Consider the following 17024-nt stretch of genomic DNA (forward strand, 5'->3'; position numbering starts at 1 on the left):
AGAGCGGTAATGCACAACTGTAAATTATCAATAAGAGATGAAGATAAACATGTTTTCCCAATATACAAGGAAACTCTAGGGGCAGAGTGAAAAGGGACAGCCCCTCCTCAATATCTCGTTTTGCCCTTTTCCTCCAGCTATGCTTCTAGTCACATATATGGGATGTGGCGTTTCCTAGCCCCTATATCCAGGTTTTCCTCTGAGGTGACAAGATGGATCCTCAGGGAAAACAGAGTAGGCTCCGGTTTCCACTCCGTGGTAGATGTGGTGCCACACCAGCTAATTCTTCCAGGCAAAGGGAAGAGTGGAGCTTCAATGCTCACTGCAAATGGAGAGCCTGTGAAAGTGGTCAACATACCGGTGAAGCTGGTCAAAAGGTAGGAACTTCCGGTTATAAAACACGACCTGGGGTGGGTGGGGCGCGCCTGGGTGCCTCAGTCCTTAAGCGTCTGCCTTCGGCTCAGATCATGATCCCAGGGTCCTGGATCTAGCCCCGCATCGGGCTCCCACCCTCGCATCGGGGTCCCATCCCCCGCATCGGGGTCCCTGCTCGGCGGGAAGCCTGCTTCTCCCTCTCCCACTCCCCCTGCTTGTGTTCCCTCTCTCGCTGTGTCTCTCTCTGTCAAATAAATAAATCAAATCTTAAAAAAAAAAAACAAAAAACACGACCTGGGGATATAATGTACCACCTGGTGGTTATAGTTAATGACATTGCACTGCATATTTCAAAGTTGCTGAGGGAGTAGATCTTGAAAATTCTTGATACGAGGGGGAACAAAAGTATTTTGTGACTACGTGTGAATGTTAACTAGACTGATGATGGTGATAATTTTGCAATATATGCAACTATCGAATCAGCATGTTATACACCCGAAACTGATGTAATGTTATCAATCAATTACATCTCAACTGAAAAAACAAACAAACAAACAAAACACAAAGAAAATGGTCAATACAAAGGGGCAGGAATATATTTCCAGGTCATTCATTCATTCCTAGGAATACTGCCCTATTGGGACCCGCTGCTTCCACCAGGCAGGCAAAGGCTCCTCCTGCCACAGCCCCAGGTTAAAAATAGGTATGTTACCTCCTCCCTTGGCCAAGAAAGGACTTGCACTAAGTTCGATTATGGCACCAGGCTTCATCTTCAGGTGGGGGCGGGTTTGTTCTGGTCGAGGTCAGCCCTCCGTATTTGCTCTCAGCCCCGTACTGGAAGAGGTTGCAACACGCAGCTTCCGGGCCCCCTCCCTCCGCACAGCAAGAGCTAATGCTTCACTGGCCTTTGCAGATGAATGTGCACTTCAGGGGGAGAAAGTTTGAGCCCAGCCAAAAAGGAGGAGCTTACACCCGTGTGCCAAATCTGGGAACCTGACTGAGTACGGGGTGGGAGCCAGGATGAGGAAAAAGCCGGGACAGACCTCCCCACCACGCTGGAAAGAAGGCCCCGTGATCAGCACCAGCCACTGGCTGTGCTGGCCACCCTTGCAGCTTACATAAAGGGACAAGTGGAGCCCCAGAGGTCACAGGGCTGACAGGACAGGGCTCGGAGCACCGGGCACCCAGGCACCATGACTTGGTCCTTGAAGCACCAACGTTTAATTCTCTACTTCTATACTCTTTTACTGCTCCCTTCCACATGCCTGGCAGTAAGTATGCTGTTTATAGAACATCGTTGTGTTACCCGGACAGCTGAAAAGCAAGAAAATATATGATACACTAGTGACATCTCTGTGTTTTTCTCCTCCAGTACGTTGCTACCAGAGACAATTGCTGCATCTTAGATGAAAGATTTGTAAGTAGTTTTCATGTTTCTTACCGCGTGAGAAGTGGGGAGGGGCTGAGCAAGAGAAGGGATTCTCTCACAAATATCATTTGGCATTTTAAGCTTTTGTGGGGGGCGCCTGGGTGGCTCAGTCGTTAAGCCTCTGCCTTCGGCTCAGGTCACGATCCCAGGGTGCTGGAATCGAACCCCGCATCGGGCTCCCTGCTCCACAGGAAGCCTTCTTCTCCCTGTCCCGCTCCCCCTGCTTGTGTTCCCTCTCTGGCTGTGTCTGTCTCTGTCAATTAAGTAAATAAAATCTTAATAAATAAATAAATAAATAATAAAACTTTTTTTTAAACATTGTTTAGGTCTTAACCTGTTTTTATTAGTAGACTTTATGCAGTCTTTTCTTAAATCAAGATTTCTAATCACTCTGTTGTATTCTCAGGGTAGTTACTGCCCAACTACCTGTGGAATTGCAGACTTCTTGTCCACTTACCAAAGTGGGGTAGACAAGGATCTGCAATCTTTGGAAGAACTCTTCAGACGAACTGAAAACAAAACAGCAGAAGCTAAAGAACTGATCAAATCAATCCAAGTCACCTATAACCCCAATGAACCACCAAAGCCAAGTGAGAAACGAAATACTGCTGACTGAGACAATGTTTTGTGACGTTCCTTTGCTGTTGCTTCAGTGGCTCCATTTGCTCACATCTTCTTATGTCTCTGATCCCATATTACAGACAGGATTGTGACTGCTACCAAGGATTCTAAAAGAATGATGGAAGAAATTATAAAATACGAGGCATTGGTTGGATCACACGAATCGAATATTCGGTAACCATTTTTGTTTTCATTTACTCTCCAAGGTGGACTTAATTTTTTTTTCAATATTCCAAGCTTCAGTGGAAGTAACCTTTTTATTTTTCCGCACTTATGAAATCCAATTGGCATTATGCCTGACCACCTTGAACACAGTGGAGGTAGGAGTTTTTAGTGCACTATGAACTGCACGGGGTTAGAATTGCTTTTTAATAATCATATGGGAGAAAGGTGTTCTAGATGTCTTCAAATGCTGTGTTGACCAGAATTATCAAAGTGGTCACCCCTCACCCATCTTGGACTTACAACATGAATTCAAACTGATGGGAATTTGGTTGTTGAAAATGAAATTCTTTTAATAAAAATGCCAACAAATCGGTGGTGGGGAATTAGTAAGCAGAGGTAGAGGGAGGATCTTGGCTACAATAGTATATTATACTGAAGGCAGAGCAGAAAAAAACGTTTTTTTAAGAAGCCAAACATAACAAAAATTGTGAACCACACTGAACCTGGAGTCTTGTATTCTCTCTTCACTTTAAAGTAAAATGTCTCTGTTGACAACTTCCCAGGGAATCACAGACTTTCTGAGCATAGGGTCTCAGATACAGTTTAGTTTCTTACTCAAATTTTTCCCCCTCAGTTGTTCTCAAAGTAGTGTAGGAAATTTGAGATAAATGGTGGCTGAAGTGATCCAGAAGGGATCTATCTTCTGTTTGGTATCAGAGGCCATTATTATTTTGGGCATTATTATTAATATTATAATTTGCATTATTATTGCCCATCATTGAAGTTCAAGGAGACTATTGTGCAGAAATTTTCTAAGGCTGAGGAGAGAAAAAAAGTGGTCAAATAGTTTGTCTATTCTCTTTTACTTCAAAGAAAGATAAAATGGTCCACGTGTTGTAGATAGTTTTCTGTCATTTCTGAATACGTACAAGCAACCCTGTGAGAAACTACAAAAACAGATTTTTACTTCCCTCAGACCCTTTCCAAAGCTATGTAAATGGAAACATTAAAAAGAAAGAGAAAGTGTCTGTTGTTTTATTTTATGTAAAATAATGCTCCAGATTCATTTCCCATGTAAGTCACAGACTGAGTCCATAAATAGATCCTTAGGAGATCTACAGTGAAAAGGAATAGCTTCGGCCCATATGAATTACTGAGCAGAATCTTTCCTTCCCTGTGAATATTCTGTCCTAAGAAACATCAGGTGGTCTTCCTATTAACCAGGTTCCTCACTCCATAGGTTGTTACCTGCTGCCCTTTATGCAGAATGTTAAAAATCTGGATGACGCTGGCACCTGAGTGGCTCAGTTCGTTAAGCAGCCCATTCTTGATCTCTGTTCAGGTCTTGATCTCAGGTCTTGAAACTCAACGTCTTGAGTTTCAAACCGCACATTGGGCTCCATGCTGGGCGTGGAGCCTACTTAAAAAAAAATCGGGATGACTGCTTAAGATGACATCATTTATTGACAAGGACTCTGTTATTTTCCTTCCCAAAAAGCTTAGAATGTTAATTCATCTCAATTCAGTAACATAATTTTATAACTTTTCCAAGAATGAAGTAATTTATCAGGAATTACTTCTTGAGAACGCATTTTGTAAAGAAAATACAGAATTACTCATCTGAAAGGAATACTCCGTTAACTTATTCTTCTGCTTGTAGATTTTTACAGGAAATATATAACTCAAATAACCAAAAGATCAATAACCTGAAACAGAAGGTAGCCCAGCTTGAAGCAAAGTGTCAGGAACCTTGCAGAGACACAGTACAAATACATGATATAACTGGGAAAGGTAAGTGAAAGGCTTATATTGGAATGATTCTTATCACAGCAAATATATAAAGCCAAGGAGAATGTTTAGGAATGTATAGGAATAATTTGGAAAGTGTTTAGCAATTAAATCTAAAGCGTTCAATTGCTTAGACTTTTCTTGAGTGGCTAAAACTAGTTTGAAAGGAATGATGATGATGCGAGAAGTAAGAAAATGCTTCTTGGGACGTGAATAGTCAACACTGTGAAAAGCTCATTGTGAAGGCTGGTACAGTCTAACATGGATTTCAAACCACAGTAAAACTATTCTTCTTCTTCTTCTCCTCCTTCTCTGCCTCCTTCAGATTGTCAAGACATTGCCAATAAGGGGGCCAAGGAGAGTGGGCTTTACTTTATCAAACCTCTGAAAGCTAAGCAGCAGTTCCTAGTCTACTGTGAAATTGATGGATCTGGAAATGGATGGACAGTGCTGCAGAAGGTATTTCCCCTCCCCGTGTGTATGTAATAAACACTCAGATCAACTTCCGCCCTATGCCAGAAACTTTTGCAAGCACTTTGTGAACATGAGCTCAGTTAGTCCTCACAATTTCCCAATTTTCCTATGAGGTACAATCATTACCTCTAGAGAGGAGGAAATTTAGACACAAGAGGTTCAGCAACTTGCCCAAGGTCACATAATAAGTAACAGAGTCCAGGTTGGAACCCAGGCAGTCTCGTTCCAATCTGTGCTTTGGACTCTATACTATGTTGGCACCGATGTTGTAGATTCATGAGAGCATATAATCACAGTATCGGAATGGCAAAGAACTAGAACGGACCTCTTGCATCCGGTAGCTCAAGATCTAAGGCTGCCCATCACGAAAAGACAAAGTCCCCCAGAGGATACAGTTAGGCTATTCTAAGACAAGGGCCCTCTGTTGCCTCTGCTGGAGCCAGACACCCATTGCAGATCCTTTAACCATCTGTCGATCTTTGATCACTGTTTCAACTAATCCTGCAGGGGGCGCTCAGAGAGAGTGAGTGCTGGAAGTGCCGTTTGGCATACGCAGATTGAGCAATGAGTTAACCTGTCCACCATCAGTATAAAAATCAGCAATATCAAGCTGGGGTTCTGAAGTCCTCTAAGTGCCTTTTCAAAACTACCACAGATTTAGAATTTGCTATGTACCAGACACTCTTTTCAGTATTTCTCTTAATTCTCTGGTGTAATACTGCAACAACCCTAAGAAATAGGCATCATTATTCCCATTTTACTGATGAGGAAACTAAGGCAGCTTGCCCAAGTTCACTTAGTAAGTGGTGGAATCACACTGTCCAGATTTTCAACAAGATATTTATAGCATCTTCTTTATGTGCACTGATAATCCACTCTCTCCTTTTGTCCATACGATTGTGTACTTAGAGGCTTGATGGCAGTTTGAATTTCAAGAAAAATTGGATTCAATATAAAGAAGGATTTGGGCATCTGTCTCCTACTGGAAACACAGAATTTTGGCTGGGAAATGAGAAGATTCATTTGATCAGCACACAGTCAGCCATACCATACGCATTAAGAATACAGTTAGAAGACTGGAATGGCAGAACCAGGTACTGTTTAGAAAGGGCTTCTGCTTTTTTTGTTGTAGACACTGTCTGGAATGTGCACTTTCCAATTATCAAAAGGCCAATAGCAAAGACAGCCTGACAAATGCAAAAAGCACATCCAACTATTTTCCACAGGAGTCGGTTTGGTTCTTGGGCAGTTCAAAGAGATAGGTCCCATCCAGGATGGAGAGTGCTTTGGTGTAATCTGCTTACCCTGGAAACATATAGACCAATAGCTAATATTTACTGAGCCACTTAATTTGTACCAGACAATGAGCATGAAATTAAAACTTAATCTAATCCAAATAACTATTTCATGAGGAAGGTACTATTATTAATCTCATTTTAGATATTAACTTTCCCAAGGTCATGTCGCTGGTAAACAGTAAAACTTGGATTGGAACTCAGGTAGTTTGACCCTACAGCCTGTCCTCCTAATGACTGTTCTGGTTGAAAGGTGAATCCAGACTTTTCAAATTCCCTGGTGCTTTAATGACAATTCATTCAGTCAATCCATGAGCTACCCTAAAATTAAATCAGCTAGCTCCTTTGGTGAGATAAAGTCCCCCTCTATGCTCACAGTTACCTGGGAGGTTTGAGCATAGCATTCCTAGTTAAAATTCAGAAAAACATCTCATCATTTTGTTATGTTTATGAAATAATGAAATATATTGTCTCCAAACATGTATTTTTAATCAGAAAGTACCATGGTCAGTAGACCTTCTCCTATGAGAACACCTCCCAATTTCCAAGTACTGGAGATTAGGGAAGAGGCTAAATATTTTCTGAAAATTTCTATTCATACACCAAAGCCCATTCTTTCCTGCACTCCATAGAATTCTGGCCCTTATTCACAGTTTTTTCCCAGGGAAGAATCTCTCAAATGTAATGACAGCTTATATTTTGTGGGCCACACAGGGACCATTTCTTTCATGTGATGCTCTAGGAAGCCCTCCTTCTTGTCACTATCATGCTGCTTTGGGAAAGAAAAATCCCTTTTGGACCTCATCCTTCAAGATGCCACGAGTGGCTAATAGAGCTGAGCTCCTTCAAGTTTGGTGCATTAATTAATGATCACTCAGTGTCATTTGCTGTGGTTTATGATAACTCTGCGTGCAATGCTAGACACTTAGTTAAAGGTGGAAAATACGAAATTAGTCAGATTCATCTACACACCTGGATTTGATATTAGGATTCTATAGGCAAAAAGCATTAAAATGGCTGATGTTTTTAGTTTTCACTGGGATGCCCTGAAGGCTTCTAGACCAATTCTGGGTGGTGTTGATGAGTTCTGAACTGGTTCACACATCCATCGCCTCTTGCCAGATTTGCAGGAAATTTGATTCAATGAGCACATTTCAGACTTAAGAAGCAAAGTTAAAAATTCCAAACAATTTTCCTGTGGAAAAGGGAACTTCTGAGATCCCTAGCAGGGGCCAAGATATGATGTCTCTGTTCCCTTCTTTATAGTACTGCAGATTATGCCATGTTCAAGGTGGGACCTGAAGCTGACAAATACCGCCTGACGTATGCCTACTTTATTGGTGGAGATGCTGGAGATGCCTTTGATGGCTATGATTTTGGCGATGACCCTAGTGATAAATTTTTCACATCCCACAATGGCATGCAGTTCAGTACCTGGGACAACGACAATGATAAGTACGAAGGAAACTGTGCCGAACAGGATGGGTCCGGGTGGTGGATGAACAAGTGTCACGCAGGCCACCTCAATGGAGTTTATTACCAAGGTATGGCTCTCTTCCTTACATACACGAACTAGTGTATAGTTTATATTTTTATGAAAGGTAAAAAATAATATAAGAAAAGGAGAAATAGTACAGAGATTGGGGGCTTATTATATAGTTCTTCATTTTAAACCAGAATTGGATACCAAACTTAGACATAAATTGGCCCCTCTCTAAAAAATCCACCACTTATGGTTATGGTATCTCTTCTAGACTTCTATACTTATGTGTGATCTGGATGGACTAACATTATCATATTTATGCTTGTTAACACATGAGCCTGGTGCAGCTTCCCATGAGCAATGTGACAGATATAACCAGTGTGAAGGAACAGAGTTAAGAGCAGGGAAGTAATGGTTTAAAAAAAAAAAAAAAAAGCTTGAGAGTAAAGGAGTCCAGCCTGAAAAGTGTAGGCACTTATTTTAGAGAGGGGGGGGTAGCAAGCTGTAGTTTGCTCTAAGGCAGGAATACTTCTATTTTTTTTTTTAAAGATTTTATTTATTTATTTGAGAGAGAGAGAATGAGAGATAGAAAGCATGAGAGGGAAGAGGGTCAGAGGGAGAAGCAGACTCCCTGCTGAGCAGGGAGCCCGATGCGGGACTCGATCCCAGGACTCCAGGATCATGACCTGAGCCGAAGGCAGTCGCTTAACCGACTGAGCCACCCAGGCACCCAAAGGCAGGAATACTTCTAAACACTAAACTTACTGACAAATGATTATTACTACCCAACAAGTATGTGTTGGGGAAGCTCTACTGATTCTGAAAGATCCATTAAGATAAGCAAGCTTACCTCTTCAGGGTACTGTGCTAGCCAATAGATGATTCTAATCCTCCTAAAAGCTGTTTAAATTTACCTATGGGTTTTCACAACGTTCTTTTTTTTTTTTTTAAGAAACCTAAAATACCTTTGCACCTACAAACCATGACTCAGAATAGCAACGTTGATAGCCTATGGTATACCCCAGTATTGGACTAGACAATCCTTTACAAGATTACATAAGATCTGGTGTCCAAGGACAAGGAGAAGGCAAATCAACGTAGTCTTCAGTATATAATGGAAATGTAGAATAACTTTCCAGAACTGTTTTCTAAAGTCCTATATTTTTTAGTGAAGTTATGTTTTTAGATGACCTGAGGTCATATGATCAGGAATTATGACTCCTGCCATTCTAACTTGCTTGTGGACAGATGGTCCATAATAGCTGATTCCAGGATGACTAAGCTCAGGAAGAGAGACTGATTGGGGAAATTTGGGGTTCTAGACCTGTTAGTAGGGAATACATTTAAGTGTGAATGTGATCAAGAAGTATAAAACAGACATAAGAGGTTGGTTCATAATAAATGTACTTCAGTTGTAAATCAGGATTTTAGGAATCTTTAGGGATTTTTCAGATAGTAGGTAACGATAAATTTGATGTAAGCAACAATGTATTTTGTAACAAACAGGCCATTCTTTACAGACTTCTTGAGGTAAGGAAATTCAAGATGTACATCTTATATGTACATCTAAATTATATGTACATCTAAAATTTGTTTTAGGTGGCACTTACTCAAAAACATCTACTCCTAATGGTTATGATAATGGCATTATTTGGGCCACTTGGCAATCCCGGTGGTATTCCATGAAGAAAACTACCATGAAGATAATCCCATTCAACAGATTAGCCATTGGAGAAGGACAGCAGCACCACCTTGGGGGAGCCAAACAGGTTGGACCAGAACACCATGCTGAAATAGAATACGACTAAGTCATTTTACCCTGAGAATTAAGCTGTTAATTTCTGTTAGTCCACGAAGTTTCAGTCATTTTTCTGAAAGTTTCATTTTCTCTTATTATATTTATTAATTTTAAGTCTTTTACCAAGAGTATTTAGCCTTATATGGAAACTAAAACTCACTTTGGATTATATTCCAAATTATTGAACTCAAGAGTTGTTTAAAATTTATTTATTTAAGATGATAACATTTTAGCTTATTTCTTAAGTATATAATGATAAAAGTGTTGCCATATTTTGCATTTTAATGATAACATGTAATTTGTCTTGCTGATTTATTTGTTTATATTATTTCTTAAATGGTTTAGTTTAAACTAGTAAACCCAGAGTAAATTCCAGCATTTCAAATGCCTAAGTATTTTTTTCATGTCATTCATCTTTCATTCTTCTTTTTAAACGGAGAGAATTATATCTTTTTATTTTTGTTTTGGTCATAGGCTGGAGACATTTAAAAGACCATTTCAAAAGTGATCTGCTTTTTTTTAAAGGACTTTATCTGAACAGAGAAATATAATATTTTTCCTTTGGGACAATGGACTTACAAAGCCTCACTTCATTTTAAGAGTAAAAAGAACCCATGTTGGGAATCCACTAACAGTTTTATGCTCGTGATAATTTATCTACATGCCATTTCAATAAACATTTTGTTTCCTAAAACTAGATACATGGTACCTTTCATTGATCATTAAAAACCATCATTTTCCTTCGATTCGGTAATTCCAAGTGGGCAATCGTTAGTAGTTCCTGAGTGCTTAGTTTATACTGAACCTTATACTTGACTCTGAGGGAGTTATGAAGAAAATGGAAATCATAGCCCTTGTCCTCCAGGGGATATAAGACAAATACAGGAGAATACAGTTTAGGCCTAAGAGACAAAATTTGGTATAAGAACATAAACACAAGTCACAATCACATAACCAAGGTTCATGGTACCCAAAATACAACTGGACCTATAGGGTTGTTTGGGGATTCTCTCAGAAAAACCTTTTAGCTCCAGACCCCTGTAGCCAGATGTGGGCACCCTGGGAGGACTGTACGCAATTCAGAACAGCGAGCCTTAGGCAACAATCTGCTCTCTCTCTCACTGGTAACTGAGGAGGTGAGTGGAATGGAACCATAACTTCATTCTGAATCCAGGGATATTGAGATTTTAGCAGCCAGAGACAGGAACTGGCAACTGTCTGTAAGGAATAGCCAAGTCTATGTAAGTTGGCATAAAGTTGACCGTGTAAAGTAATTGACTGATTTCATGAGCGGAGGATCTGGTTGTTTGATAATCCTCAGCTTTGGCTTTGGATCGTCTTCCTTTCCACAATTTTTTCCCTAATTTTCTCACTTCCTTGTTGTCATGAGTCCTGATTTTAAAATACCCTAATGAGGAGTTAAAAGCATTAAATCAACTTCTAGGTACACAACCACATACCTGTGAGGGTCTGGGATAAGAACATTGATTTACTGTTTGTAGTACTCATTCATTTATGTATGTGTGAAGTGTTCATTCAACTAACACTTCCTGAATGCCTTCATTGTACTAGCCACTGTGCTGGACTGTGGGGATAGTGCTCACAGCAGTGTCCTCCTTCCCCTCAAACCTGCTCTATTCCATCAAACAACCCAGCGGCTCATCTTCCAGTCTTCCTTATCCTTCCTTCCCCATATCATCAAGCCTGCCAAGCCCAGTTGCTAAATATTTGTTATATTCTTCTCCTTCTCTATATCCACTGCCACCATTTTTGTTGGGTTATACAACATCTCCTGTCAGGATAATGGCAATCATCTCCTTCCTGTCCTCCACGTCGCCTTCAACCTTGCCTGCTCCCACCTTGTCATGCTTCAAACTACTTTTAAACTCAGAATGCATACAGTCTACCCTTTGTGAATTTATAAAATCCTCTGGCTGAGCAATTTGGTCATAGATAAGAAGAGTTGTATTAATATTCTTAAAGTTTTGTTGTGATAATATCACTTCAGTGATTTATTCCAAGAAAATTATTTTTGAAAGAGAAAACAGCTATGTACAGAAATATAATATAGCCATATGTCTAGTAAGTGAAAAATTTAGAAAATATTTAACAGTGGAAGAATGGACAAACAAGATGATTTACTAGTACAATGGAACAGAATGCAGTGATTACATAATGAGTATAATATCTCTATATGAACATGGAAACATTTACAAAATCATAAGTGAAATTTTAAGATGAAAAACAATTCTACAATGATAATTATGTAAAAAAATTATGTATGCATATACATTTTGAACTAAATGCAGTCTTGACATGTATACATTCTTTGTACACATTTATTCTCCCCAATAAATCTAATGTAACATTTAATACTAAACCACAAAATAAATATAAAGAAACCCAAAAATTCCTGATTTTTCTCATGATCACTTGTCCAGTGCTTCTTCTAAAATGTCAATTATAACATTTTTTCAAAAACATTTTGGAGCTCCCTGTTTTTGTAAGTGTCCTGAATACGTATTTGATCTGCATGTTGGATAATCCAGCATTGATTGCTGGGTGGGGCTGACTGGTAGAGAGGAGCTTCTAACTTTCTCTTTATATACCTCTGTATTGTTTTATTTGCTATAATGCTATATTACATTTGAAGTTAATTTTAAAACCCAATGAGAGAAAAACAGATGAACTACAAAATTCTATTTGTTCAGTTACTAATATTCAGTGGTAAATATCAAAGGGCTACAGTTTAAGAAATAAAGCATGAGAAATACTTCTAGACCCAGTTGGATCATGTCTCCACAAATAAAATACAAATAGAAAGGATTATCTTGATAAACTTAAAAAAATCTACTTTTAAGTGAAACAAAGAGTTTGAGTCTTCAGAGAGACAGATTATTTTTCTTCACAGCTCAAGCCATAGATAACTTACTCAACCCTTTCCCAGATATAAAGAACTAAGGTCACTGTGAAAACAGGAAGGCTAAGTGCAAAGCAGATGGGCATGGTCCCACAGTTTGAAAAACCTACCGAGGGAAACTTCCAGAGAGGAGGGTCCTTGTAGAGGGGTACTGACACCATGACTTCAGGTCATGCAACTACAAGGCAGAGTTCTTTAATCAACAGGCTGGAGTAATCATTTACTGAACAACTATCAAGATTTTAAAATATACCCCTGAAGGGCTGTAGCTTTTTTTTCCAATTCGCTTTATGGTTAGTAGTTATAAAGATTATGTTTCAGATTTGTGGGTGGGTTGCAATGAGTGAGAAATGGAGAATGTAAGTATAGACAACACAGTTGAGAACATTACAAGAGCTAAAATGTTTTGACATACTTTAACCAGTGTAAACTAGCCAAGACATTTGGGATAGATATCTTTGGTTTATTCAGTTGATAAGAGTGAAAAACAAAGTACACACCTAACCCTGGAGAAAATGTATCTCCCTGATGATTTTTTTTCTTTTCTTTTTAAAAGATCTTATTTATTTGAGAGAGCGAAGGAGAGAGAGAGAGAGAAAGAGAGAGAGAGAAAGAGAGAGAGCACAAGCGGGGAGGAGGGGAAGAGGGAGAGGGAGAAGCAGGCTCCCCGCTAAGCAGAGACACCCCCCCACCCCAACACGGGGCTCCATACTAGGACCCTGGGATCTTGACCTGAGCCAAAGGCAGATACTTAACCACTGACTGGCCCCCCAGGCACCCCTCCCTGATGATCAAAATCTTATCATTTTGATGTAGCTCTAAAAGAGTGCAGGGAAAGAGTTAAAGATAGTAAGAGGAGATAAAGTAGATGGATAATAATAAGTTGTTGACAAAGAGACCAAGAATATGGAAAAGACTGTTTTGTGTGTGTGTGTGTGTGTGTGTGTGTGTGTGTGTGTGTGTGTGTGTGTCCCTCAGAGACGGAGGTTGAGTTAATCGAAAACCTGGTAACACCATTTTCATTCATCTGTGCTGGGTCACTCTCTTGATTGACTGATTCTCTTTTATTCAAACTTCCTTTCCTTCCTTCTATCTCCTTAATAAACAATCATGCCGATAGATTTGATGTGTTTATTTGTATGCATTCTTATAAATCATGAATTGATCTGTTGTGTTATGTATTTTTAAGTTATATAAAAGGCATTCTGTTATAAATGAGTGTTATCTGGCTGGTTCCTAAATTCTTTGTTACTGGTCTGTGTTAAGATAGGTAGAAAAATTGAGGATTAGCATGTAGAAACATTTTTTCCTATATTATCTTTGCTCAAATTATATTCACTGCAATGTAATTTTATGTCTTTGGAATCTAATAATAAATATTAGGGCCTACATTTGATACAACCTTCCTTTTTTTAAATTTTACTTTTCTAGTAATTATTTTTATTTCATTTTATGATTTATAGTTCTGTAATTGTTTAGAAATTTAACAAAACTGGTTCTTTACCACAAATACTTTGAGAAACAGTGCTAAGGTCTTCATTGTACTTACTACTTTTTTCATTCAACACTATGGTAAGATCTACCGACAATCTGAGTACATTATAACTTCCTTTGATTTTCTTTGGAATCCAAGGGTTATAAAGTGAATATTATTTAAAAAAAAGAAAGTGAACGGGGCGGCTTGGTGGCTCAGTCATTAAGCATCTGCCTTCGGCTCAGGTCATGATACCAGGGTCCTGGGATCGAGACCCGCATCGGGCTCCCTGCTCCGCGGGGAGCCTGCTTCTCCCTCTCCCACTCCCCCTGCTTGTGTTCCTTCTCTCACTGTGTCTCTTTCTGTCAAATAAATAAATAAAATCTTTTAAAAAAGTGAATATTACTTGGTTCCAAAGCTTGTGATTTTTAAAACTATTTTTAATTAATATCTAAATTTACTGCATTATGGTCAGAGAACATAATCATGATATTGGTTCCTTTTTTTCTTTTTTTTTTTAATTTTATTTTTAAGTAATTCTACACCCAACGTGGGGCTTGAAATTACAACCCCAAGATCAAGAGTTGCAAGCTCTTCCAGCTGAGCCAGCCAGGCACCCCTTGATATTGGTTCTTGAGAGGCAGATTTCACAAGATGTTCTGGGACAGAGGAATTATCAGAGAATTAATCGATCCCATAAAAGTGCACATAAATCATAATCACTCTCCAACAACGATGTACTTATCAGAAGACAATATTTTTTCCCTTAAGAAGGAAAACAAAGAAACTAAAGATAGACAGTGATAAACACAAGCTTTGGTCCAAATGTCTCCATAGCCATGGCCCCTGACAAGTACTGATAGTAGGCTGGACCTTTGATTTGTGGAACACTCCTCGGCATCAGGTTTGAAAGACTTTTGGGAAAGCTGGCAGGCACAGTTTCAAGCTCTTGCTTATTTCAACTTAATTGGGAAATATCTGATGGTACAAATGGAGATAAATTCTGGATCATGACATTTAATCAGGTTTACCACTGGGTCAAAAATGAGTTTCCCAAATCCAAAATCCAGTATTCTTTGCCCTCACTCCCATTTCCCAAGTCCTCACCCAGGTTTTCTTTTATTGGCAACTTCAAAATCACAAAACGACCCTGGTAGATGGGAAATCTCCCTAAATAAATCTAAATGTTGACTCCCTGTAAATAAATACAGTAGGCCAGATTCCACTCTGTGATGAAAGTGGCCTCTTTCAAATCCTCAGGGCCAAATATTTAAAGTGTGACTTTAAAAAATCTGACCTAACTTTAAAAGACCTTGGACTGGCAATGTTTTCCTTCCTAATTTGCTCTCCTTACATCAAAAGCTGTGATAAGGGTCGAATGAGAGAACACATGAAATTGCTTCAGAAATAAAAACAAAAGTAAATTGATTTTTTGCTGTTAAGACTAGCTTTGCTGCATGGGATTTGAATCCAATGTCGGTTAAGTTTGGCAATATAATTTTAAAATTTTAATCGTTTTTGTTTTTATTTCTTTTTTTTTCCACAAAGTTTTTTATTGTTATGTTAATCACCATATATTACATAATTTGTTTTGGTGTGTTTTTATTTCTTAATAACATTTTTATTTTTTATATATATATATATTTTTTTTTTTTTTTGCAGGAAAGTTATAAAGATACTACAGAAATTTCCCTATACCTGTCACCCAGTTTCCTCTCCTAACACCTTATAACTACCATAGTTCATTTGTCAAGACCAAGAAAGCAACTCTAGTAGTTAATATTCCCTAACCAGCACGCTTTATTCCCTTTCACCAGTGTTTAAACCAATGTCTTTTTTCTGTTCCAGGATCCTATCCAGGATACAATATTACATTTAGCTGCCACCATCTTCCTCAACTTTAGTAACAGTTTCTTAGTCTGTCCTTGTTTTTCAGGACACTGACAGTTAAGAGGCATATATTCGGGTATACTGGTCAAATATTTTGTAAAATGTCCTCCAACTGGGGTTTCTCTGCTGCTATCCTCAGCATTTTTGTTTGTTTGTTTATCTAAGCAAAATTTTACCCAAATGCGTTCTTTAAACTGCCTTGGTTTTATTATGGAATGGCCCATTTAAAATAGGTTCCAGGTGTGCCTGGGTGGTTCAGTGAATTAAGTGTCTGACTGGGTTTCAGCTCAGGGTCCCGAAGTCGAGCCCCGATTCTGGCTCCCCACTCAATGGGGAGGGGGAGTCTGCTTGAGATTCTCTCCCTCTGCCCCTCCCTCACTTGCACCAGCTGTCTCTCCCTCTCTCAAAAAAATAAATCTTAAAAAAAAAAGGCTCCAATAAAAATCACAAAGAATTAAATTTATTTTGATTATTAAATTTACTCATACTTTTAATAAATTTCTTGCTGTGGAAAGTCTAAGGTACTTAAAAAATGCTATTTCCCCAAATCTTAATATATCATTATTAAATCTTAATAAATTAAAATCCTCAGATCTTAATATATCATTATTAAATTAAATACCAACTGATATATCTTGTTTGATAATCTTTAATAGAACCACAGTGAAACCAGCAGAGAACGGTGCCAGATTTAATGGATGGTATATGATGTTAAGGTATATGATGTTAGAATGAATCCATGTTGTTGATACTGACACATGAAGTGATTATTCATCTGTACAATGGTTTTACTTTTCAAAAATAACATTTATACTTTAATGCATGTTCAAAACAAACAATTTGATAAATTTAGTAAAGCACATTATAAGTAAAGTGGTGTCTCAGTTGGTTGAGTGACTGCCTTCGGCTCAAGTCATGATCCTGGAGTCCCGGGATCGAGTCCCGCATCGGGCTCCCTGCTCAGCGGGGAGTCTGCTTCTCCCTCTGACGCTCTTCCCTCTCGTGCTCTCTGGCTCTCATTCTCTCTCTCTCAAATAAATAAATAAAATCTTTAAAAGAAAAAAAAAGAAAAGTTAATTTATCTTGAAAATGAATTATTTAATTGATGACACAGTTAAAAAAATGACAAGAAGTAAAGCAATGGGAAAAACTCAAGGACCTCACTTTCACCCATTTTTCTCCCTCTCCCTCCCCCCTCCCTTCCTCCCTCTCTCTTTCTTCCTCCCTCTCTCTGTTTCTCTCACACATACACATATACTCAGAACTACTTAGTGGAAACTTGATTAAAAGTGCAGAAGTGGAGGCGCCTGGC

At 38.8% G+C, this 17024-nt stretch overlaps 1 protein-coding gene across 1 annotated transcript; it reads left to right on the forward strand.

Moving 5' to 3' along the window:
* The first annotated feature begins 1568 nt into the window (after nt 1–1568).
* On the forward strand, nt 1569–9438 carry FGG (fibrinogen gamma chain). Its single transcript, XM_028104317.2, has 9 exons — nt 1569–1646; nt 1748–1792; nt 2211–2394; nt 2506–2599; nt 4251–4381; nt 4704–4837; nt 5762–5946; nt 7414–7691; nt 9230–9438. Exons 1-9 carry the CDS (start codon nt 1569–1571, stop codon nt 9436–9438), a joined length of 1338 nt encoding a protein of 445 aa, XP_027960118.1.
* The last annotated feature ends 7586 nt before the right edge of the window (nt 9439–17024 follow it).

The sequence above is a fragment of the Eumetopias jubatus genome, unplaced genomic scaffold (assembly GCF_037043125.1).
Source record: "Eumetopias jubatus isolate StellerSeaLion01/CBP00866 unplaced genomic scaffold, mEumJub1_p1.0 scaffold_2, whole genome shotgun sequence".
NCBI lineage: Eukaryota > Metazoa > Chordata > Mammalia > Carnivora > Otariidae > Eumetopias > Eumetopias jubatus.